Source organism: Glossina fuscipes, unplaced genomic scaffold (assembly GCF_014805625.2).
Source record: "Glossina fuscipes isolate IAEA_lab_2018 unplaced genomic scaffold, Yale_Gfus_2 1, whole genome shotgun sequence".
NCBI lineage: Eukaryota > Metazoa > Arthropoda > Insecta > Diptera > Glossinidae > Glossina > Glossina fuscipes.
The window spans coordinates 22,201,469-22,226,731 of NW_023998415.1; the positions used below are offsets into that span (position 1 = coordinate 22,201,469).

The window sequence follows — 25,263 nt, forward strand, 5'->3', positions numbered from 1 at the left end:
AAAAAAAAAAAAAAAAAAAAAAAAATTGAAAAAGAAAAGAAGAAAAATGAACTAAAGCAAATTATTGGACTTACCACCGTAGTTTGGTCTTACTCTTTTATCGTAACTAACACTAAATGAATCCAGAATGGCAGATATGTTAACGTCACCTAACATGCTACCGCCAGCAGTTCTGCAAAAGTTTACAAGAAACGTAAAGAGTAGAAATTATTAAAATAATTTAAGTCAGATATGTAATTAACTCTCATGTATTTTAATAAAAAATTTCTATTGATTTTTAGTTGCAAAAAACCTTAATACTCTTTGCATGTCAGTCCTTAACACACATTTCAGCTAACATGTACAACTCTACAGCAGTAGGCGATGTTTTAAAACCAAACAAAAACAAAAAAAAAACATGAGATTTACGTAATCGTAACAAATAGATTCTCCTTGAAAGCGAATACAATCCATCATATCGTATCGAAAATGTTCAAATTACTTTAGGACGCGGTTCCAGGAAAACGATCTCTGCTTTCATCACAGCTTTGCTGCACTACACTGCCTCTTTGTATTTTACATAAATTGTAAAATTTGCAAACAAGTGACGGGAAATGGAGCAACATTAGTTTGCTTTTGCGATCCAATTTGCCGAGCACTTTATAGGCACTGACATGTTGCCAACGTTTCTTTTTCAAACCATCATAAATATTCTGCTTCCAAATATTAAACTCATTCTGAGATTGAGGACAGGATTGAAACAAGCACCCAGGACGCTGGATAATAGTTCACAACATCGCGTACGATAAAATGTAGATACTGGCTAATCGATTGTGTCCAACAGTGCCAAAGTTATTTAATATGATTGTAAAAGGAGAGAATCGCTTGCCTTAACAATTGACGCTCTTAAGCCCAAAGATGTGGGAAAAAGCTTTTTGGGGAATGAAAGCCGGCCTTGAAAATAATAAAAGTTAAAGTTTTTCGCATTCATAGTGAATTCATTTTAATCTAATGCGATTTCATTTTAAGTCTGACGTGGCACTAACTAAATATTTTAGCTTCAACAATAATGCTTTATATGTAGGAATGATATTGGGTTGTAATATATTTTGAGCCTTCAAAAATTGGTCAACTAAGCAATTTCTTAAAAGTCAGACATATAATGAGCAAAAGGACTGAAGGATGAAATGATTTTTTCAATGCAATGCTCGAGCAAAAATTATTAAGCGGATTAAAAAGCTCTTTTCAAAGTTTCGCATAAAAACCTACGGTATATAAATTACCATTAATTTCGATCGAAGCAGAAAGCACTTTGTTTAATCAGCAGTTTAACATATTTTTGGTAAAGCAAAAAGTAGCGAAACCGACAACAATATTGAATAACATACACGCTCGCATTCTAATGATTAAAGCGCTTTTCAAGTTGTGTGAATGTCGGAGGAATGTTTTAAGAGAAATATGTTTGTTTTTATAATAAATAAATCGGTTGATTCCGAAACGATTTTTGAATTGTTTTAAATCGTTACCTCTATCTGTCTGTCTGTCCATGTACTTTATGTTGTTCTTAAGCCCTATTATGAAAACGCCATTATAAGAAAAAAATAGCAGTTTGCAAAATATTTGAATAAAAGTGTGTCAATATGTTAACATGATTTTGGAAATTTAGAAGAGAATTTCTGAGCCCCGTCCTGTATTATCGCTCCAACGAAAAGTGAGTCTTTACATGGTAACAGGATAAAATTTGTAATATTTTTTAATGGACATTGGTTCATAACATTGGTTCATACATTTTGATATAAAAATTATGTGGACCAAGCCTGGACGATGTAGACCTACATTTCTGGATACTATCATATGTGAGAGCTCTCATAAAAAGTACGACCTATTAAGGCAGTAAAATCCAAGTTTTAATAGCTTATGACAAAAGCAGGTCAAAGCAGAATTAATAACGAAATTGATTTTGCTAAATTTGAATTATGCCATTTGACGTTTTCGGCTAATTGCCATGAAAAGCATGCCTTTATATGGAGACAAATACATTCGATTGTGACTGAACCTTTTCTACTCCACAATCTTAATGCTTGAAAAGGCTAAGAAAGAAAAAACAAAAAAGCTAGATAATCACATTCACAGAGAAGTCCTCCGTTTTTTAATATACTGGAAGCGTGCCCTTCGACCGATTTGATTCATTTTTAATGCTAGCCTGTACTCCCAACCTGAACTCTCTATAAAAACGTGTAATCTTTCGTATTTTCGCGTAAAAATAAATGAAGACTTGTCTTAAGCGAAATATGGTCTCCTTTTATTTCTTTCAATTTAAGGAGCTAAGTGAACGAAGTTTTATTAGACTTATCCACTTACTTGAATTGCGCTATATACACTTTTACTTTTAAATTGGAATAAGTTAAACCCAAATGTAATGTGTTTTGGGTAAAACGGTATAACACTATAATTAATTAATCATTTCTTTTTTACTCATAAATAGCTATTTATTCCAACCACATGCAGTAAATGTTATGTCATATTATTTAGTTGTAATATCTTGAAATTCATAGCATATATATCTGCATGATAATATAGCACATATATCCCTGTAAGACTTCGAATCAACTTAATTACATTCTTCTATGTAGACAATGCAGAGGCATAGAAATCCAAAATTTAGCAAATATATTCTTAGTTAATGCAAGCGCAAGGTAGATTTTGTGATACGTTGTGAGTCAGTGAGAGTGTTTATGAAAACGTTTGATATAACAAATTTTAAAGTCGTCCTATCTAATATGAAAATATTACGAGAAATTAAAATGCCGGCACAAGTGAAACTTGCATGTTTTTGCTTGAACTAAAGAATTTTGATCACTTGTCTAGAGACGGAGAATAAGTGAAGTAGAATTAAAAGAACTTAGTTGAAATGTTAACATATTTCTAGATGATTGTCAGAATTATCCGCCATGAACATGAAAGAAATTGTTTGTAAGTAAACTTGTCAGTTGCTATCGTTAATTAGAAACCGTTGTAATTTTACGTTGCATTTGCACGATGTGATAGGCACTTAGACTCCAAGCAAGGACGTTAAAAATGTTCTTATTTCCTTTTAGTTATGAGGTTAGCTACCAATATTGTACATTTCCAAAATTATTCGATATACATATATATTGAAAACTGAACTAATAAAAATAATATTCTTTATTATTAGGCTGCGGGTATATGAGGAGCGCGCTTGTTATCGACAAATTTTAACTTGTTCCCTTTAACACTTGTGTTATAAAATATACATTTTTTTCTTTCTTGTTTACCCAAAGCCAACAATATTTTCATTTCGCAACTCAAAAAACAACAACACTAGCAATAGTTGTAGTGTCTATGTAAACATGATAAAGTTTTGATGCCTCTGTTCAAACCTTCCATGTCACGTCTATGCACATGTGTTGGCAAACATTTTTAAGTGTGCTGCATGTACGTATACATTCATATGTAACTTACCGAGGGACGAAATACTTATTTTTCATTTTTTTTGCAACTTTCATTTCGTGTACACATAGTTGAAGAGACGAAGGGCAAAAAAAGCAAAAAATCTAGAAAACAACGAGAAATGGACACGTTTTTACAAACACGGTCAATAAATTCTCAAAAGCGTTCGCTTTTCCGCAAGTCGATTTATTTTTTCTGACACTTGTTTCTAGTAGTGTTCCGTTTGATGACATCATGTCAAAATATTGCTGTTGTTTTCTCGCTTTCTTTTTCATTACTAACCGCAATTGATTTGTATTACTTTGCAAACTTATTCAAAGTGAAACCGGCCATCTAATCAACCAGTTAATCAGCAGCTGAGAATGTTTCATTTGAAAAACTTTAGAAACGGCTTTCTTCTTTCTATTTATTAACAAGCTAAATCATTATAGCGGAACATGGCCCATCCATGAAATACACTATGCCACTATGCCACTATGCCACTTGACTGAATACAGTTGTCCATACATAGAACGATAATTGAAATATATGGTTTTATATGGGAAATGATGAAAAAAACACGCTGAGCCATTTCGGTGCGTTAAACTTCATTAATATATTATAGATTGAACACCGGAAAACAAGACAGACAAACGGACAGACAAGCGTAGAACCATTTTCATATACACTTTTCAGAATCGATTATGATCGATAATCAAAACTTCGGCCTATTTCAAGTCTTTCCACCTGTTTCATACGATGTGTATTCAAAAAAAAAAAAACGAAGGTACTTTTCAAATTTCGTGTATTCACGAGCAGTGTCTTGAAGATTATTTTTCGCGAAAAATGAAAAGTCACCCTATTTTTTAAACGCATCGCGTAGACATGCACCAACTTAACATATATACCCTTGTAGCACAAGTGTGCTGTGTAGGGTGTAAAAAATATTTGATTGCTAGAAAAACTGATAGAAAAATTTCCTCATGAAAAATGTCGACGGTTGTAAAATTTGTTTTGCATTTTTATGTTAACTATTATGATTTTTTTTTTCGTCTTTTTCTCATTTTTAAAGATGAAATCATTAAAGAAAGGAGAAGAGGAAGAAGTAAGATACGACTTGAAATGCATTTTTATGGCAAACTCTCCAAATATCCTGTTTATGATTAAATAATAATAATTTAATACATAACAAATTTGTAAAAACTTGATAAAAAAAAATTCATAATTTTTATCCCCTTCGACAGAGCATATGTCCAGGTATATTGTATTTCATAGATGTATATTGGAGGCAAGTAAAAAATTTTTCATTATTTTTCAATTATACATATATTAATGCACTTCATTTAAAAAAAATATATACGTGATGTTGAGAGAAAAGCTTTTGCCATTTTTTTGTATATATCCGTTACGCCCTCACTGCTGAGCTTCTGAGATTAGAAAAAAAAAAACAAAAAAACCGAACCCATTCATTTCCAAAACCTCCTCCTGAAGACAGCATGATATCATTGATAGAGGTTTGCAGAATGACGCAACAACTGATAATCGGATAATTTGTTAGGGATTCTGCTGATTTTCAGAGCTGTTTAAAGGAAATCGTCTTCGTCTCTTCGAGCGATTTACACAAATTGTTTCAATTAAGTAGAGAATGTCAGTTCTCTCTAAGGCAGTAGTTCGATGGGGGAAAATATTGTCCATATTCATAGAGAAGACTTGCGAGCGTAAGAGAACTTGGGGATGAAATACTTTATGCCATCGATAGCATATCATTCATCTAGCCATGCTTTTGGAAGCATTTGCTTAGCAAAATTTTAAAGCATTGATTGGACAAAGGGACTTTCAAGATATTGATTGGGGTAGGCTCTCTGCTTGTGTAGCTGAGCGGATGTGCATTCGTTGCATTTAAAATAGTTCGCCTTTGAAATTCCTTCACACTTTTGTTCCTCTTCTCAGAAAAATAATCTCCACGGAGACTGATAAGTGGATGACGTGTACTAATGCTTAGCAAGCAATGCTCGTCAGAAGTTATGCATACTCGACTTGTCAATCTATTGGATCTGTATACGATTGGCAAGTTTATCGCCATTATCGGGATAAAGCCAAGAAAATTAGAAAATATTTTATTAACGTGCCTATGGGCATGGCAACCTCTACTATGTGGAGGATGTTACGGAGGTCGAGTTACGTTAAGGGGAATGACTCTCCGCTTAGATTTTGTGTGAAGACTGGTAAACGATCCTTTTGTAGGTATATCGAATTCTGACTTGCCAGTTGATAGTGAGCCTTGGACATATCTGAATTTTTATGAATCTTTCTCATCCTCTTGTATATCATGTCATGAGCTAAATACAACACTTGACAAAATTAAATCTAAATCAATCGGTGATGATGGAATTCCTATTCTCTTCATCAAGCTTATCTTTCCGTACGTTGCTAAAATGGTAACGATGTTCCATATTAATTCTATATTGGTCCATTCCGTTTTTTCCCTGCATTGGACAAAGGTACGTGTTGGGCCTATACCTAAAGTTAACACTGTCCATTCTATTGATGATTTGAAACCTATTACAATTCTTTCAGCTATTTCCAAAATTGTAGACCATACTCTCGAGCGCCAGATTCGTTTTGCTGTGCTGAGATTTATTTCACCATTCCATGATGTGTTTCTCCTATTTAGTAGAGACTATGGCGATTAGAAGCTGGTGCAGGAGATTATCAATGAGAGTCTATGATAACTTTTGGAGTCTTCTATGGATAATTCTTTACTGATTAACCCGACGTAATCTAAGGCTATGATTTTTGGGAATGCGAATCGGTTTGGTTCCCACTTAAGGATCCTGCTTCGTGTATCCTACATTGAAATTGTTAACCTATCTAAGTGCATATATTGATAATAACCTCATCTTTGAGAAACATATGCAATTCATTTATGGGAAAGTTGCGGATATCTTATGATCTAATCCTTCGAATAGTACCTATTTATCGTAGTCGATTAATTTCCGACATGCCCGCGCTCTATAGACGCCCCAAGTGCTGTATAGGCTGGAAGTGATTGCTGGTACTACTGCTGGTAGCTTTTTGAGGCTTAGTCGAATTGTAAATTCTATGGTACGCTATGTGCATGGTTTACGTGGCAGGGAGCATGGGTGTGATTATGTTCAGCAAGTTCTTGGGATGCACTTTTGTAAAATTGCCATTCTGGCGTAGGCTTGTGTATTTCTATCCAGTAGTCAAATGTGGCCTGCCTCGTAATCTATGCTATGAATTTGTTTTTATGAACTCCACTAGGAATCCGCAAGTCTCTATACCTTTGACTAGATGTACCTGCTTTGAGAGAGATATTTTTTGGTATGTGTTGCGCGATGCAAGAACTACTTACCACTTTTTTCGCATATTAATACCGTTTTCCGGGTGAAGTTATTTAGGTACTTTACCACCTTACCTTATAGTGGATAATATGTTAATCGCTTATATTACTGGGGGCTATATTTCCTTAATATATTGGATTGTGAGAGTAGGTGACAAGCTACCACAATGACACTTAGTGCTGAATAATTTTAATCTAATTGTCCAAACTATTTTCTATGGCTGGGGAGCCAAATTGCCTACAGCGAACTGTATAGGTCACTCTACTAATTTCAAATTTTAAAGTGTCAGTAGGTAAATCGTACTGGATAAATGGATCTATTGATTAATGCAAAAGATGTGCACCGTATGCCCTGCCTTTGTGTTTATTGAAATTTTATTCTCTTATGATGAAGTTTAGAAAATTATTACTTGCATATACCTAGTGTTAACTTTAAATTTAAAACGATTCAGCGCGAATTGTACTGTGGGTTAGCTGTAGTTGCTACAATACATTAAATTGGACCTTTGTATTGCCTTCTGAATACATATAAATAAATAAACACATTTGAAGTCAATAGTTTCATATTTGCGACCAAGAGAATTTCTCCGACAGACATTACACAGGCAGACGACCGGACAGACGAACACACGGACAGGTTTAAATCGATTCAGTATTTGATGCTGATGAAGAATACATATATCTCTCAGTCTTGTGCGATGGGTATGAGAAGATATAAATTATTATTGAACGAGAAATTCCATAATTTTTCAACGACAATTTTTGACTAAGAAATATAAATGTTTTTAAGTAATAGTTTATAATTTCACGTCCGTCATTGAAGAATGAGCAAATACTTGAACTTGCTCACAAGAAAAAGCTCGGAATTAATATATAAAAAGTTGGTATTTACGATAAGAATTTTTACTTTATGGCTGCAGGTCATGTTTGAATAAGGACATGATACGCTTGCTTCAATATCTAAAAAACACCACAGATTGCAAATAGTAGCATACACACAAAAAAAAAAAAAAAAGAAAAATTCATTAGGATCGGCTAACTGACGCCGTCACACAAATGACAGAACACTTTTTAAACTTTTATATATTCGTTGGAGGTGAGGAGCGTCAAAAATTCGTGGCCAAAGAAGTTTAATTTTATATATATGTACATGTATATATATATATATATATATATGAATATATAGATGAAGGAAAAGTATTTGGCGACATTTTGCATGAAATGACTTTAAGAAGAACGTTTTATTTTAAGTTTTAATAAATAATTCAATGAAATTAAGGAACAAGTTGCTTGTTCATCAGCTTGTTTGTTGATTGGTCTTTGGTACTTGTTCTTCTGTTGCTTTCTTTATCTATTGTCATCTATTGTTGTACAACAATACAGAAAAGGTTGAAGGATGCTTCATGCAAATGAGCCTTAAGTTTAAGCAAATGTTGGCACGTTTAGTGCATGAATAGTGACAGCACGCAAATTTATGCAAAATATATTTATTTTATGAACATACGTGTATGTACACACCAACTCCTAGTTCTAAGCTGTAGTATACGGTAGTCCATGAAAAGCAAAACAAAAAAAAAAAAAACAAAAAAATATTTTTCAAAAGGAAAGGACACAACAATAATTCATATAATACATTTTAGGGCGTGTATCTCGCGGGAGGTTACTAGTCAGACAATCAGCCGAATTTAGTTCACACCTCATGTGAATTTATCCATTATTTGATATCGTTTCTATTACTGATTATCGTAGTGTATTTCCTATGCAAATGCATTTTCTAAAACTATATAAATTTGGGGCGAAAGCTTTATTCAGCCTCACTATCGTAAAACGATTGTCACACATATTTGAACGGGGTTACACTAATATTTTTATTTATTTTTTATTTTTTTTTTGATTTTTGACATCCTTCTATGCACGTTACATCTCAGGGGCACTCTAAAGAAAACACTTAGCCATATATACGGCTATGGCAAAAGAACTTGAATTGATTTAGCCGCTTGCCGCCTAAAGGCGTGAATTTTCGTGAGAAATGGAAACGTCCTCTTACTCTCTCATAAACACAAGAAGATTGAATATTGTTTCTCCAAAGAGATTACTTAAAGGCAAGCTGCTTTCTTGAAAGGGTCGTACGGCAATTTACTGCCGCAAGGAAGTCGATTAAATATAATGCTTTTTAATCATTCTCTTATGTTATCGTAGACTTGTGTTGAACGGTGTTTTTAAGTTCTCTTAAATGCTTATTCTTCACAATGTTTAGAGCAAAAAATATAGATGCAAACAATCTGCATTAAGCGCGAATTCATCTATAATTTCAAAACTTTTCCATGCATTATTTAATCGGATCCCTAACCTGTTCTCACTAGATGGGATTGATGCTAAGTGAAGACTGATCGGGTAAACTTATCGATTACAATTTACACGAACTCTCCAAAATGAATGGAAAAGCGGAATTCTAGCTGTATCTTAAACCAATTATCGTAGAATTTCTGGGGCAGAAGAAAAGGTTTTCACATCGTCAGTCAAATTTTCATGAAGTATATTGCTGACGAATATAACTTAATACCATACGTCCGAATATGACTTAAATGTAACATTTAGGTCGATTTTAGAGTTGAGAAGTTGGCTCGCGGAGCATTTTCATATGAAAGATGAAGTGGTTATGCATGTCGTGCGTATACCAACTTGTAAAAATATCATCATATTCATCAAGTAATGGATGTTGTGATGTTGAGACAATGCTAAATTTAAGATGTGAGACCCGGAGAAAGCCTCGCTGTTGGCCCATGTGAAGCGTATTCATGTCATTTAAATACACTGCCACCATAGTCTACATAAAGGAGATTTAAAAGAGATTTTAAAATACTTTCTTCAATAATATGCAGTTGTTTTATTTCTCATCATTTAGTGTCACACTCTGAGTCGCTAATATGTGTCTGCTTCTTCCATTGGTAAAGGTGATAAGTAAAAACCTATTATTAGATAATTAATTTGTTATCATATATTATAGAAAATGTTGCTTGTATTTTAATAACATAACTAAACTTAATTTAAAAATAATTAACGCCTTGAGTCTACATCTCTCTCCCTCTCTCACTGTTTGAGTGTGTATGGTTCGCTGGTGAGCTCGCTAAATATGTAACGAATTTACCGCGACTTGAAGAAGGTTTCACTCACATTTTTTTTTGTTTTTTTTTTGTTTTTTTTTGTTTTTTTTGTTTTTTTTTTGATATCTGCGAGGTTACTTGTTAAGTTGGATAAATTCTCAAATTCTTCGTACGTGTTAGTGATGTAGTAAATTAAAATAAAAAAGAAAAAAAAAAAAACGCATAATTATTTTTTGTCAGGCACATATACATTATTATAGACTTCGGTGAGAAAGTAAACGATGTGTAATATTGTCGGTTATCGCATATTATGGGCTTTCTCTAAAGCGTAGTCTGATATCGAGTTTGAATCTCGGGGTTAATCAAATTCAGTTCGATGAATTTACGTGTATGAGCAAATAAGTTGGCGTGTGTGCGAGTGTGTATGTGTGCATGACATGCATTCGGGTTACTATTGAAGGGTGAAAAATTAAAATTTTGTTTTTTACCTTCAAAAAAGTTGTTATACAAACGTGAAGGCAAGAGCGATACCATCATCATCATCAGGGTCACCGAAAACAGTTTATGCCAAATTGTAATAACAAGAAGAACAACAACTTTAAATACATTTTGATCATTTACTTTTTTTTTTTTTTATTCATATTTTCTCACGTATTTTCGGTTCGCCCCAAGTTCCACTTAAAAAAAGACACAATAAAAAAGAAAAAAAAAAAAATGTGTGTGTGTGTGTGTGTGTGTGATTAAAATACATGTATATATAAAAAGATTACATTCGTCTGTTATGCCGTTATGCTGCTGTGCTTACTGTGTTTGACTGTGTATTGTCCATGTTGTTAAAATAACACTTGAATGCTTTGAATCGTTCTTGTCCGTCCGCCTTGTTAATGTGCTAGTGTTTCTACTGATGATATTGTAAATGCAGTTGTCATGTTTTTGTATATGAAATGTGTAAAACTCGTGATGACGCCCTTATGTAAAGTGACAACCATTTCAAGATTGTGTGGAAGGAAAGGCTATGAGAACATCCCGTGACACCCCTATTGTAGATAATACAAAAGTAGTTGAAGTCTTTTGCAATTGTAACTAGTAGCATATAAAGCGAAAGCTATCCTGGTGAGAAGCATAAAATAAAACTTAATCTATTACTGCGAACGTTTTTGACGGTATAATAATTTACAAAGATTTAATCAAATATCTAAGAACGACATTAGACGATGGTCTAAGCTTTAATGTATTCAGGCAAAGAAACAGTTTTATTAGTAGTAACTAAACAATGATCGCAAAGATGAGATGCCCGAATGAGATATCGATAAGTTTTATTTTGTTTAAAAATTTTCCAAAAATTTAATAACGAATACATTACTCTTTGTTTGCTTAAATTGCTATCCGTGTAAAAAGAGCCAACATCCTGAGAAAAAATTCACCACATTTTTTTTTTTTTACACGCCAGATAGGTTCCCAAAAAATTCGTGTAAGAAAGTTCGTGCCAAAAAACAAAAAAATTTATTTAATTGGAAAATAAGAGATTGATTTCAGACTTAAAAAAATAACTTGTACTTACATATTTCAATTCATTAAATATATCATAAAAAGAAATATTATTTATATATTTTGAAAAACTAAATTAACAGTGAAAATAAAAAATTCATAGAAACATCACAAGAAAAAAAAACTCAGAAAAGAAATTCGTAGCGTATTGAAAATCGTGTTAAAATAAAACAATTCGTGTAAAAACAGAATTATTTTTGATTTTCAACTCGTGTTGAATCAAATTTCGTATAAATAAAATTCGCCTAAAATGAGAATTAGATGAATTAATAGTCGCACTTAAGTACAAATATATTTGGGTGATCTAATATCTCCGGCAAATTGTTTTGGCTGAAAATATATAAACACCCAACGTATTCTGAACGGATGAGTTTTTCAAAAATATCGACTCGCTTAAAGCCTTTCGTTTTTCTTTATTAGGAAAATATATGACTTTTGCTATCAAGGACTGCTGCCTAGTAATTCTCATTATGATTAATGGATTCATGATGTGCAATGCATACGTCATTGTGTGGTGTCTCTCTCACCAGGACAATCAATCAAATTCAAAAGTATTCTTTGTTGAAAGTAGTAAAAACATTGGCTTTTTTTAACACGGAATCCAATGCTTCTTAAAAAATCAGGGCAGTTAGTGTCTATATATATATATATATATCTTTAGCGGCATAGCGGCACACATATATATTTATATATATATATATATAGGCTATGTTATGTTATGATGTTGATGTGCTTATACGCGCGCGCGTAGATGTGTGTGCCTGTAATGTGCCTAGATATGACTGTGTTTACATGTGCAGTTGGTTGCTTTGCCGGAAATTTTTTATTATTTTGATTAAAGAAAAGCTCAAGTTAACAAGCTAAAACAACGGGCAAGGTAATCCATTACCAAATCCAAACACCCTACACTTTCATAGAACGACTTGTTTTTTGCCCGAAAATTTATATGGGGGTGGGGGTGGGGATGTTAGAAAATACTTACAACCCGTCCAAAATTTTGCATCTTAATTTGTTGTACAAAAATTGTTTTACTATCAACTTGTGTCGAAAAATATTGAAAATTTTTTAAAATTTTTTTCAGATGAACAGTTTGTCGAATAGTGTTTACGCGAGAAATAAATGGTCCGATCGAAAAATCTTTGTACTTGGACCAAGGGGTGACGGTGCAATAAATTTTATCGAAATGTTTTCAAAATTTTCAATCTTTCGAATTAACACTTAATATGTGGACAGAATAAGACGAGCAGACCTGCTTAAATCGTTTTACATTTAGCGGGGCATGTCTTATAAGTCGCGGTGAGTATTGCATGCATTAGCACAAATTTAATGTACCTTCATTGCTTATAGTATGTTGTGTGTATCCGGCATAAAAAATTGTTTTATTTCCAATTCCGATTATAGTAATGCCCATGTTAGGTCATGTCGTCGGTCAATTGTCGTAAGATAGCACAACATATTTTCTTGTTATGTTGACTTTTACGATATTACACCAAATTTGGTATTCCAGCGCAATAGTCTCATGGTGAAGCTTTCCAATATCAATTGTCAAGATCGTTAAATCATGAAAGCCATTTTCAAATTTCCTGCCAAGACAAATTTCCTGCTTTAAGGGTTAAATACATGATGTTTTTTAGGAGGGAACTGTGAAAAAGGGCCAAGGGAAAGGGGACAAGCGAAAGGGGACAAAGGAGTTATTTGTAGCACGAATAGGTATATAGAGAAGAGCCAATGCATAGAATCGTAAAATATTAGAATAAAATTACCACTGACTGACCTTCGTTCCACGCGTCCGTCTGTCATCCGGCTGCTATTTGCGTACATGTTTGCCCATCGATTACATTTAGTCTGTTTAATATTGGAAAATTTCAATTTGCGCAACAGTTATTCGCTTCAAATTAAATTTAAAACATTATGTATAATACATTAGATATAATACTGGCGATAGAGTCGTACGAAGCTGCTTTAGGCATCGGCCGTTGCGCCAAAGAGTGTTAATCTGTCAAATTTCAACGAAATGTCTAAAACATCTGCACAAAATATCATTTTATTACAAGTGATGCATTGTATAATAGCCGTGGCCAGATCGCACATATACGCTCGATAGCTAAAGGTATAGCTGCTATAATGTAAAATGATATATCCATTATGAAATTGCCTCTAAGCCCTTTTATGAATTCATTTATGAATTTTTTTTGTTCGCTTCTATTATTGTCTTACATGGTCTTTGCAAAATGTTGACGTATTATTCATGAAAATTAAATTAAGATGAAATTAATTTTCAATGTTTAATATTAAAGAAAATTTCTTGAGTTTATTCTTCCCGCTAACCATTTTGTATGTTTTAAGATAATCAAACATCTTGAGCAATTCTTAATTATACTCGATGTAAAACAACACAATTGTAACACAATGGCCCTTGAAACGTTAAGAGTTGTGATGGTTGTTGATGGTTGTGCTGTCAGTGGGTTATGGTTGTGTGCATTGGTTTATGTGCGGCAAGTACATAATATAGAAGTAGTTTGTTGATGATGTTGCTTGCTCTGGCTCTGGAATGTAATATACATTCAATAATTTTTCTATATTATATTATATAAGAGAGGAAAATTGCGAGAAAAGAGAAATATTTCCCATCAATTAAATGTAAGAACGAGCTAGAAAATGCTGCTTGCAGATAATCGCTCAAGAATATAAATCTTGGGCTCTATAAGATAGATGTCTAGGTATTGGGCACTCGAACTTTGACATTTACCAATAGAATAGAAAATAATGAGAAATCGTACGTCAACCATATTAAAAGAAGATAGATCCATCCATCGCCTCACCTATAAATATGCTTTGCAACAAACAAGAAATTAGTAAACTTGATGATAAGTGACGGGAAAGGAAGACTCTGTCCGAGTTGTTATCTTGGGATAGATAATAGGTATTTGCTTGCATTCAATTAGATTGAATCCGGTTGAGAGAAAAGTTTTGTGTTTAATTATTGAATGAACTTTAACCTTTACTCGAATGTAAATGTTTTCACATCAAATGCGAAATGCTAAAGATTCATCGGCACAATTTATCACATTTACTGAGATTAGAATACATGGCTGCTAGTGCCTATGAACGTATACCTTCGTGCTTTAAAATACCCGAAATAATTTATTTATATAAAGGAGAAATAGAAGCAGACGAAAGGAAATAAAAAAAAAATGCACTTTAATTCAAATATTGTAATGCCCATCATAGGCGAATGGTTCCTATGACTTCTTTTTTTATTTTTAATCGAAAGAAAATGTTAAGTCGTAATAAAAAGTTTGGGCTTAAAATGTTTGCAATACCATTGCTTCACATTTGCAAGATTTGTGGATACTATGAATCAATAAGTTTTTCCAGACTTGAATCCAAAAAGAAAGTAAAAAATGACCAAGTTTAACTAAGCTGTCTGCTAGATAACAATTTTGTCAATGCAAACTTTTTACTTCTATTTTCCTTTTCTTTATTTTCTTGCTAAAGTTTGGAGTACCACAAGGCTATGGGGCCACTAAAATTCATTAAGCTAGACGGCGCGTAATGAACCCGTCTGTCGTCTGTAATTTTATCTTATGCCGCTTTATCAAGTGCGATTTCTAAGAATAGACAATTTTTGTCAGCTTCTGTCCTAAAAATAAAAAAAAAAAAAACAATTTGGAAAAATGCCAAGACTACCACGACACGACGGGGTAATTAGTTAACCGGGTAACATATGTCGCAGTTTAAATAAGAGGAACTTACCGCAAGTTTTGTCACGGGCTGTAAATATTTTTAAATAACAATAATGCATGTAATGCACATGCTCGAGGGAAGGGCATATATTGAGTTGACTGTTGCGTGTGCAGCATTTGGAAGAATCCATTAGCCACATAAAGTTTATAATTGGGAATAAATGGATAAGCAAGTATCGCATTTGTTTAGCCTGAAAGAATTCTCTATGAATTCTCTTTATGTCGATTGGTAATTGGTAAATCTTGAATCTTTGCAGGACAGTTACTTTGCTTCCATACAACGGAACACTCAATAAGTCTCCTACCTGAAACATATAAGGCACCACTGTTAACAGACTTATATAATTTCTGGATGGTGTCAAGCTTCAAACGGCACATGTGAAAATTTCATGAGATTATCGTAATTAGTTTACAGATTATAGTTGTTTTAATGACACCTACCTTTCTAATTTTCAAATCAATTGAGAAATCTGATTGTCGTACCTTGATTGTAACGTTCAATTTTTGATGAGAAAAGAGAAGGTTCACAATCAGCGTTGACTGGAAAGATGATTTGGCGACTCTTGTCTGTCGAAAAAATAAATTTTTTGAAAATTTTTCTTATTTTAAATACAATTTCATGGGCACTGATGATGCTGAACGTGTTGGCCAAATTCGATAGTGGTTCCAGAAAATGTACAAAAAGTGCGCAAAGTCATTCTGAAAGGCCGAAAAGTTAAGTTGGGTGTGGGATAGCTAACACATTAATGGTAGCTCACGATAACGTGTTGAAAATTCCGAGCGTAGTTTGGAAATTTTTACGCGAAATAAAAAGGATCGTCTCATGCGCTATATGTGACAACGGATGAAACGTGGCCCCTTCGCTACACTCGAGAGTCAAATTGGCAATGAGCCAACTAGGCGGCAGCCGGAGAAACTCATCCCAAGCGACTAATGGTGGAAATGCCATGAAATTGTAACACCTATCGTTTCAAGGTTGGTACTCTTTACAAATGATTCGGATCTGTCAACGTTATTTTCATATATGTGACATGACCGGAGACTTATTAAGTGGTGCGATAATGTCTCACAAAATAAGTAGGGGAAGTTTCGTTCCGTTTCCGTTTCACTTTTGTGAACTTCAATTTTGTGATTTGTATTTAATTCAGATAGACGAGTCATACAACTGAAATTTTCGAAATGTTCAGATTGGACTACATTTCTTGCGGCCACTCCTTATGTTAAGCCCTATTTTGAAAAAGTACTCATATGAGAGAAAGATTTTCTATTTTTAATATTTTTCGGCAAAAATTTAAAAAAAAAATTCCAGATGTCTGTACGAAATTTGTTGGGTTTGAGATCAAGTTTCTTTAATGGCCTCGATGCTCTTATAGACAAAATTAAACCCTTTAACACGGTTTAGTTTTAAATATTTTATTAAGAAATGATGATCTGTGCGATTTGAATTAATCATTAGTTATTTATTCTCTTTAATCTTCCCCATGTAAAGGTGCTCGCGAAGGCAAATCTTTACATTGCAACAAAGTATAATTTCTCATATTTCACGATAAGATGTAGTGAAGTGCACAATTCTGTTGTTATATAGTTCGCGGTGTGTGATCAAACAGTCTGCATTCTCCGACTATAACCTTTGAACTTTTTATGTACTATTATATGTTTTAAAAGTTTTGGTTTGCTTCATGGTAACTTAGGTCGCTTCTGAAAGCTAATTTTTGCGCATTTCACAGTATTGAAGTTTTTAATTAAAAAAGAATTAATTTACTCTATGGTGTTGACTATAATATTATAAATGTGTGAGAGTGTTATATATGTTCACCGAGTTTGTGTGTTTACTTCCAGGCATTTTAATATTTATTGCAATATGTTGTAACTCTAGAAATTGTAGAAATGTTTGATTGTGTTTTGCCCTAAACCATCGATAAAGAGACATTTTGCAATCATTTTACGTATTACTAGAGAAATGATGAAGGGACAAATTAAGTTAGCTTTTCCCTTCCCGTTGGTGAACCATGAATGTGTTGCGTGCTTTCACTTTAGTTTACGGACACTTCTTTTTTCTTTCACCTTGGAAAACAAACTATAATATATCCAATAACGTAGTATTCTGCTGACATGGTTAGCATACGTTACTTTGAAAAATTTTCCAAAGAATTTCATCGACATATGCAATAACACATGTTTAAAGCGTCTTGTTTTAACCTTGAATTATTTTATAGTTTTCATCGAGAAAAATGTGTTAATAATATTATTGAGACGCTTAAAATTATTTATCTTAAAAAATAAATAAATAAAAGTGGACTACATGACTGTAAGTTTGGTCGCTTTAATAAAGTTCGATATTCTATACTAACATATTATGCTCTGGAGGTATTTTTAAGATGTGAGCCGGTCTAAGGCGCTTCGAAAATGACTATTTGATTGTTTTTTAAAAGAGAAAAGTCTAATATCTCTTTAAGTTGCCAATACAAATTTTACGCGTACAAAATTTACTAAAGTTATATAAAAGTCCAACGCGAATGTCGCCTTGCGCGACTCACTGTCACGTTCAAAGCTTAGCTGAGATTCAAGATTCATATCAAGAAGAATTAAAATTTTTTATTTGCATTATATTTGTTTCCTTTAAAAGGTAGCAATAATTGAAATACTAGATACAAGAATAATGTTGACATCAACAACTGCGGCAATGAGGCAGTTAGCCTTAAATAATTTGATAATAAGTTTAGGACAAGTGTTTCATAATATAAGTTGCGGTTTGAGGTTTTATGTGGTTAGTTCAAGTCCTTACTACATATATAACAATAATGCAAACCAAAACTGCAGTGGCAACAATTCAACACACTCGCAATACGTATAGTCTTGCGTGGAGAAAAAAAAAAAAAAAAAAAAAAAAGAGGAAAAAAAACGTGGAAGAACAGTTATTCGCATTGTTAGGACGGTCAGTTAGCTGAGTAGTTAAATGGGCTCATGGTAAATAACTGCATTAAGTTTTTGTATATCTTAATGCATGTGTTTATGACCGTGCGCGTATGTATGATTGTGCATATAGGAATGTTCATGTAAGAGTGTTTGCATACCAACGCCTAGCATTTAAATAAAATATTTAATGGAAACTATAAACAACAAGGAAGACTGCAATATCCATAAAGCTGCTTATGAAAATATTTGCGGATGGAACAAGGATCCTCTGAATTTTCAGAGTTTTCCAACGTTTTTATTATTGTTGTATAAATATATATGCATAAACATATTCGTGTGCATTAAAAAATAAATAAAAAAATAAATAAGTAAATAAGGTAAAAAACTATACTTGCTTATGCGAGAAATTTTTGTGTTGAGTAGGTCAACGCCCATTTGTAGCACGATCTTGTCTTTGTTGAAAAAAATCGAAATATTTAATAGTTCCCCCTACTAATTATATAAAACTGCACAAGGGCTATCTTAGTCATTGAATAGCGTGAAGTTTACCTTAAATCCATATTTTCGCAATTATTGTGTATGATGACTAAAACAATATATATGTGTATACACACGTATAATGAATAGCGTGTAGCTAAAGATGGCGATATAAGCGTTTTCTCTTTTTATATTCCACACCACTTGTCGTATAGGGTATATTAGGTTTGTGCGGACGTATGTAACACCTAGAAAAGCTTAAGGTGGACCCACCGTTTATATATATATATATGCTATCTGTCCGTCTGATGTCTATTCATGTGTTATTGTGTTCAGCCTAAAGGTCGCAAAGTTTTTCAAACACTGACAAGCGTGAACAGCCAAGGACGACCGTTATTGAAAATGATTTGAAGTCACACAACACCGAACACAAGTATTTCGCAATTCAAAATTGCTGAGTCTTTATATGGGAAAGGGGTCTAATTTTCAATATTTCTTATTTGAGAATTTGTTTATGATTATGTAATTTGTTGATGTGATTTGTACAATCACATTTGAAACAAAACATTTAAAGCACATCATATAAGATATCACAGGAATAGTAGTAAGCCTTTCAGAGAAAGGTTTAATTTTTGAATATTTTATGACGAGAATTTGGATGACATAGATTCATTTTGTGGACCCTAATATGCTTATCAGGTTATCATGAAAAGCCAGCCTTTTTATGGCGAGAAAGTATAATTTCTAGTGTTTTTTATGACAAAAACAGAGACATAAACTAAAAATATTTTGGAAGTAAATTAGGTTTGCTATATTTGTATTACGTCATATCATGTTTTGGCCATCTTCCAATATGTGGCGTTTCATGAAAACTATGCCTTTGCATAAAAATAATATGTAATTTTTGATGTATTATTATCAAAACAAGCGATTAACTGTAGTAGGCGAAATGGTGGTATAGGGTATTGAAAGGTCGGTCTTGTCCGACTATAATGTTCCTGCTTGTTTTTTTTTTCTTTTATTTATAATTTTTTATTATTAATTTTCGTTTTATTGGTAACATTATGCCAACCACTAATAATATCTCAGGCAAAATTGAATTGAGCTTTGCATTACAACACTGATTACGACATATTTTTTTAATGATGTGGTATTTCTTTTGTTATTGTGATGGCTTATTAGTACGCATGTGGCAAACATTTATTATTTAATATATTGTAACTAAATTTAAGTAAAAATGTAAATAATCGCATATATTTCCATAATATAAATCGTCGATGCTGTTCGAGTCAATGCCTTTAAAATGTGAATTGTGCTAATTTTCATTTTCATTTTCATTTTCATTTTCATTTTCATTTAACCATTTTTCATCACTTCGCCCGCTAGTGCAATATATTCTTGCATACTTTCAAAGGCCATAATAAAGGTCGCATTGAGCTCTCCGATAAACGCAACAAACGAACGCACTTGTATTGTTATTGCAGCTGATAATTTATGATGTTGTGTGAATTATTGTAATTTGTGGTAATACATGTGCACAACTACTAAACACGGACCCATTTTACATATAAGAACGTACTCATATAAGCAAACAGATGTGGCCGCATGTTCGACTTAATTATTTGCATTCCATGCTATTTTGGTAATTGCAAAAACCTGCTATTGCTTGATAACTACATTTTTAAAATATAATTATTACTCTGAATTGAGAGAAACTCTTTTGTTTAAACTTGAAATCGATAAGCAACAAAATTCGCTATTTGCTATTACGTTCAAGTGCATTTCAATTCTTTTTTTTTTTTTTTTTTTTTTTTTTTTTCTATAATTACAACATTCATTGCGACTATTTTAATGCAGTTAATTGATTAATTGTACTTTTTATATAAATTATTTTAAGAGCTTTAACAAAGAAAGAAAGAAAGAAAGAAAGAAGAATAGAAGAACACTTGATGATGCTAAGATCCCTTCAGCTTAAACGCTTACCGAGGCTGGTCTTGAGTGTAGGTCTTGAAATAATTTATCTAAAATTTTCTCAGTCAATTAAGCGAATTGGGAAATATTCATAGTTAATATATGCAAACATATGTATGTTATATTAATATACTAATTGGTTTACAAACAAGATCTCTTTAGATAACTGATAATTTAGTTAATTGATGTTTGGACAGTATAAGTATCAGTTTCTTACAAGCTTTCGTTTAGCGTATATCAAAATGTGAAGGCACGGACGTCATTTCCGCCACTAAAATTTATTTTGTTTTAAGTTGGAAAAAAAAAAAAAATGCAGCTAAAGCCACGGAAATGATTGACTTGGTCTAGAGTGAAAATGCAGTAAACTATAAAACAGTTAGGTAGTGGTTTAAAAGATCTCATTAAAAAAAATTGTAGTCTTGAGAACGATAAACGTTTGAATACATCCGTCCGTTTACCAAAAAAGCAGTCCAAGTATAAATCTTTAACTTGAGTTGGAGACAGCTCCCGAAAGCGGCTTATTCTCAAGATCTGTCTGCTTCTGATTAGCATCGGTTTAAATCGGTGGTACATCGTGTTTAGCCCAATAGCTAAAAGCACAAAGTTAAAGGTGCGCGAAAGTAAGCCGGTAATTATTTCGTCTTGAAACAATGAAGTTTCGAACGCGGAGGCATCTTCAAGTTGTCGATAAGAAGTAAACGATCGTAGAGAGTGATGGTGCAAATTCCGATTATGAAAATCAAAAGAATGTATTTGTATACCTGACAGTGGTTTTTTAAATTCACGTAAGCGGGAATTTAAATATAATACCCCATGCTTTAAATAAAGGATCGCTCATTTTGAATAGTCCTATAAGGTATAGAGAATAGGATTATGTACCGGGTTGGGTAAGTGGGCTCTAAGACCTCGTTGGCATCGGTACACTTTAGTGTTTCATTCAATTGGACTCTGTAAGCATGACAATATAAAACTTTCGTGAGAATACGCTGTAGATAATTTCTCTAAAAGTCAACTTATTGATCATGGGGCCGAAATGATATCACTGAACAATCACCAACATTCTTGCGAACTGCTTTGATGTTTCGTGTTGAGAAAACAGTGTGGTGAAGATCATTAATTGGTCGAGGCCTCAAAATTTTTTTGTTTTTTGGTTATCTTTTCACAGTCCTTGGTTGATTTTGATCTATGAAACATAGTCGATTTTCCAAGTAAGCTTATTCTAAAGAATGGGGAAAAACTAACGTACATTTATGACCCATTGCGTACGAAATTGGCCGAAATGTTGCGAGAAAACGGATTAAAAATGCCGCGACGAATATAGGCAATGGTAACTTTCTTGTCAAAGTCAAATATTTGCGGAAGGCAAAAGTTAGTCGCGAGATTTGAGCTAGACAAAAAGTGAGTCAAGAGAGTTGAGTCGTTGTAAATTAAAGTTTCTGAAAGTAATTTGTAAAGAGACCTCCTAAGACTATTTAAAAAAATCACATTCCATTGGTACGAATTTGAGTTCAAAAGGGAGTTTAAAAAATAACGTAAAATGACAAAAGACGGATTTACGTTACAATACTTTCAAGTTTAGTTTAGCTCTAAGGTATCTTTTGGGTTAGCTGATGAATTTTTGTATATAGCTGAACAAATAAATAAATAAATTCAATTTTTTGCTTTCTATGTAGGAAAATTGTAAAAAGTTGTGTCATGATCGTCAACGATATGCTGCCACCAGGCTGGCGGCAACGACTTCGTTAGCGATTTGTAAAATTGTAAGGCGACGGTCAAATTTTTGTATTGTAATTATTATTCCAAAAGATAGATGGATGTAAGGGCCGTGTAGCCCGTTACTGCTAATCGCATTGATTAACAGCGTATCTACGCTACGAGTCTATTAATAAAAATTTTAGTAAACATGATTCAAAGGAAAAAATATTAAAGTAGAATTGAACAATTAATAAACCAAACGAAGAGAAAGTTACACGAACGGTGTTTCATTAATTAAATAATTACAATTAACTATACTTTCATACACAATAAGAGCAGGAACTCCTTGGTTCGACCTATACGACGAAAATGAACTTTGTATGAACTTCAAGACTTTTCTTTATTCGTTTGTTGTTATGTTAGTACATTAGTTGGTAATTGCTGTAAAATTCATTTTCTGCAAAGCATTGCGATGAATGCTTATTCCGTAACTATTTGGGAGATATTGCTTTATATAACCTTGATAGGTAATTGTGTCAAATTGTATTGGGTTGTCCGGGAAGTGGTTTCTTTTTTTTTCTCACAAGATGTTGTTTGGCCGTTTGCCGTTACTTTGTCACCGTCAGCTCCGAATGGCTTTCCTTCAAGCTGAAAATTGACGGGTAGATTAGTCAAGCGTATGACGTGACTGGCAATGAAAAATGGATCTATTACGGCAATACTAACCGAGAAAAGACTAGGAGAGCCAAAGGAGAGTAAAAATATTATAAAATATTGTATAAAATGATAGAAACTATTTTGATTAACATACATTGTATCAATTTTTTTCAATGAACGCCTCTTTTATGGGAAAAACTTTTGCAAGAACGCAACAGTTTTGGAACTGGCTGTCTGTCGATGCAACTTCTCCATACATGTTGGATAATTTTTCTCTTGTTTGAACAGAATTTTTACCTTATTGATAGTGAACAACTAAGAACATTATAGCCGGACAACGCCAGCCATTAAATACCCTACACCACAATGTCTAACGCAATTCTTACTTTCCATTCTACAACATAAAATTTATATCTTGTTTCTATATATATAGGCAAATTTGTAAAGTGGGGCCCACAACGTAACCTAATGTAATGCAAGTTTAATCTTTACGTAGGATCCAAAAACAGGCATAGATGGTCCAAATTTTGTAAAATTCATTTTTGTATGAAATTACTACAATGTTATGGGTCAATTTTCATCACCACATATTAACAATTCGGCTTTTCTGCACTACAAAGGGTCAATTTTCCTGAAAATCCTTATGAGGGTAGGATCCAAAATATAGGCCGAGAAGATGCAAAGTTGGTACATTTAATTTTTTTTTTTTTTAATTGTTATTACGATATAATTTTCTTAATGAAGCACTGACAATTACACTTTTTTGTCGGGTGAACTTAAGTTTTCCTCTTATGAAGGTGTTCAAAAATTGCCCCAGCCGATCCAAAGTTTCCATACCAATTTAGAATGCCCAAATACTGTTGCATAGTCACTTTTGATGAGAAATTTTGAAAATTGTAATTTATTTATTTATATAATGCCTTTTCAGAATAGGTCGTTATGTGGGGAGTGTTCGAAAATGTGGGCCGATTTAAACCGTTTTCAATAGCGTTCATTATTCGGTGCAAATACGTCATTGTACCAAATTTCATCAAAATGTCTCAAAAATTGTGACTTGCAGCTTGAACACACATTTACATGGGCAGATGTTAGACGGACAGACGGATAGACAGACTTAGATCAATTCGGATTGTGATTCTGAATCGGTCGGCAAGGTAAGAGATGGTTCTATCTTAAGCCTTTCTGCCTATTGCATACGACAGCACTAAATTAATATACTCTGTACCACAAGTGATGTAGGGTATAAAAAGTAAAATATGCCGAAAATGGTGCTTTTCACTTTGAATATTTAAAAGGAGATCGATCAATCGATAACTATTGCGTAGAATCAATCGAACTTTTTCAAAAGCAAGCCTTGCTATATCAGTTTGCAAAATAAAAATATTAAGATAATGCGACTAAAGTGCGAAGTTGGCTGTGATAAAATACAATTAAATCCTCCGTTGGGAAAAAAACCGAAATTATTTTCCGAACAAGCTAATAAATTCGCTTATTCTATTCTCGTTTATTTATTTTTTTTTTTATGTTGAAAATATTGGATGGAGAAATCTCTCAGGAATATATGAAGCTAAAAAAATATTCAGCTAGTGGTTTAAAATATCGTTTAAAATATTTTAAAGTTTTTCTATTTATTATGAATAAAAAAATTCAAACGCAATATTCAACTAATGTTAATGTCTTTTTTTTAAATGTAAATTTCTTTTTTTGGAGGCTTTGAAGGATATTATATAATATAAGGATAATATTTTGCTCTTGGACTTGTGAACATTAAAGTTAACCTTAATTAATACTGCGGTGTTTTAAAAAAATTAATTATTTTTTTGGTTAAATTTTTTTTTTTTTTTTTTTTTCAAAACAAAAAATGCGAACAGATTCTCAAATACTTATGCATTGTGCATTATGCATAAGCATAACTAGTATTATTATTATTGTTATTATAGAGGAAAGGCTGAAAAGGCGGAAAAGAATTATTTGAAAGACATTTATTATTATAAGTTTGCATAGCTTTTATTATTAATAACGTTACTTACGCTGCTTGAACTGTGGCGATATGTTTTGATGGCTCCTGCAGTAGTAAAGCAATATTGAAAGCCAACCATAAACTTGCCAATGAAGCCTTGGGCATCAGAGTTTTGTAGTGGTGATATAACGTTGAATCACTCATCTTAGCAGCAACGTGGTGTTGGGCTTATTTTTTATTCTTGTTGTTGTTATTATTATTATTATTATTATTATTATTATTGTTGTTGTTGTTGTTGTGTTATTGTGGTTAATTTTTTATTTTGATTTTTACTGGCAAAACATAGAATAATAGAGAGAAAAATAAAGAAAGAAATAGATAAAGAGAGAGAGAAAG

The 25,263-nt window shown here is 32.8% G+C and overlaps 1 protein-coding gene across 1 annotated transcript; it reads right to left on the reverse strand.

Moving 5' to 3' along the window:
* Positions 1 to 51: 51 nt before the first annotated feature.
* On the reverse strand, positions 52 to 25,166 carry LOC119632539 (gamma-aminobutyric acid receptor subunit beta-like). The gene is made up of 2 exons (XM_038025485.1): positions 24,938 to 25,166; positions 52 to 172 (listed from the first exon to the last, which is right to left on the reverse strand). The coding sequence occupies exons 1-2, from the start codon at positions 25,069 to 25,071 to the stop codon at positions 52 to 54; spliced, it is 255 nt and encodes an 84-aa protein (XP_037881413.1). The 5' UTR covers positions 25,072 to 25,166.
* Positions 25,167 to 25,263: the final 97 nt, after the last annotated feature.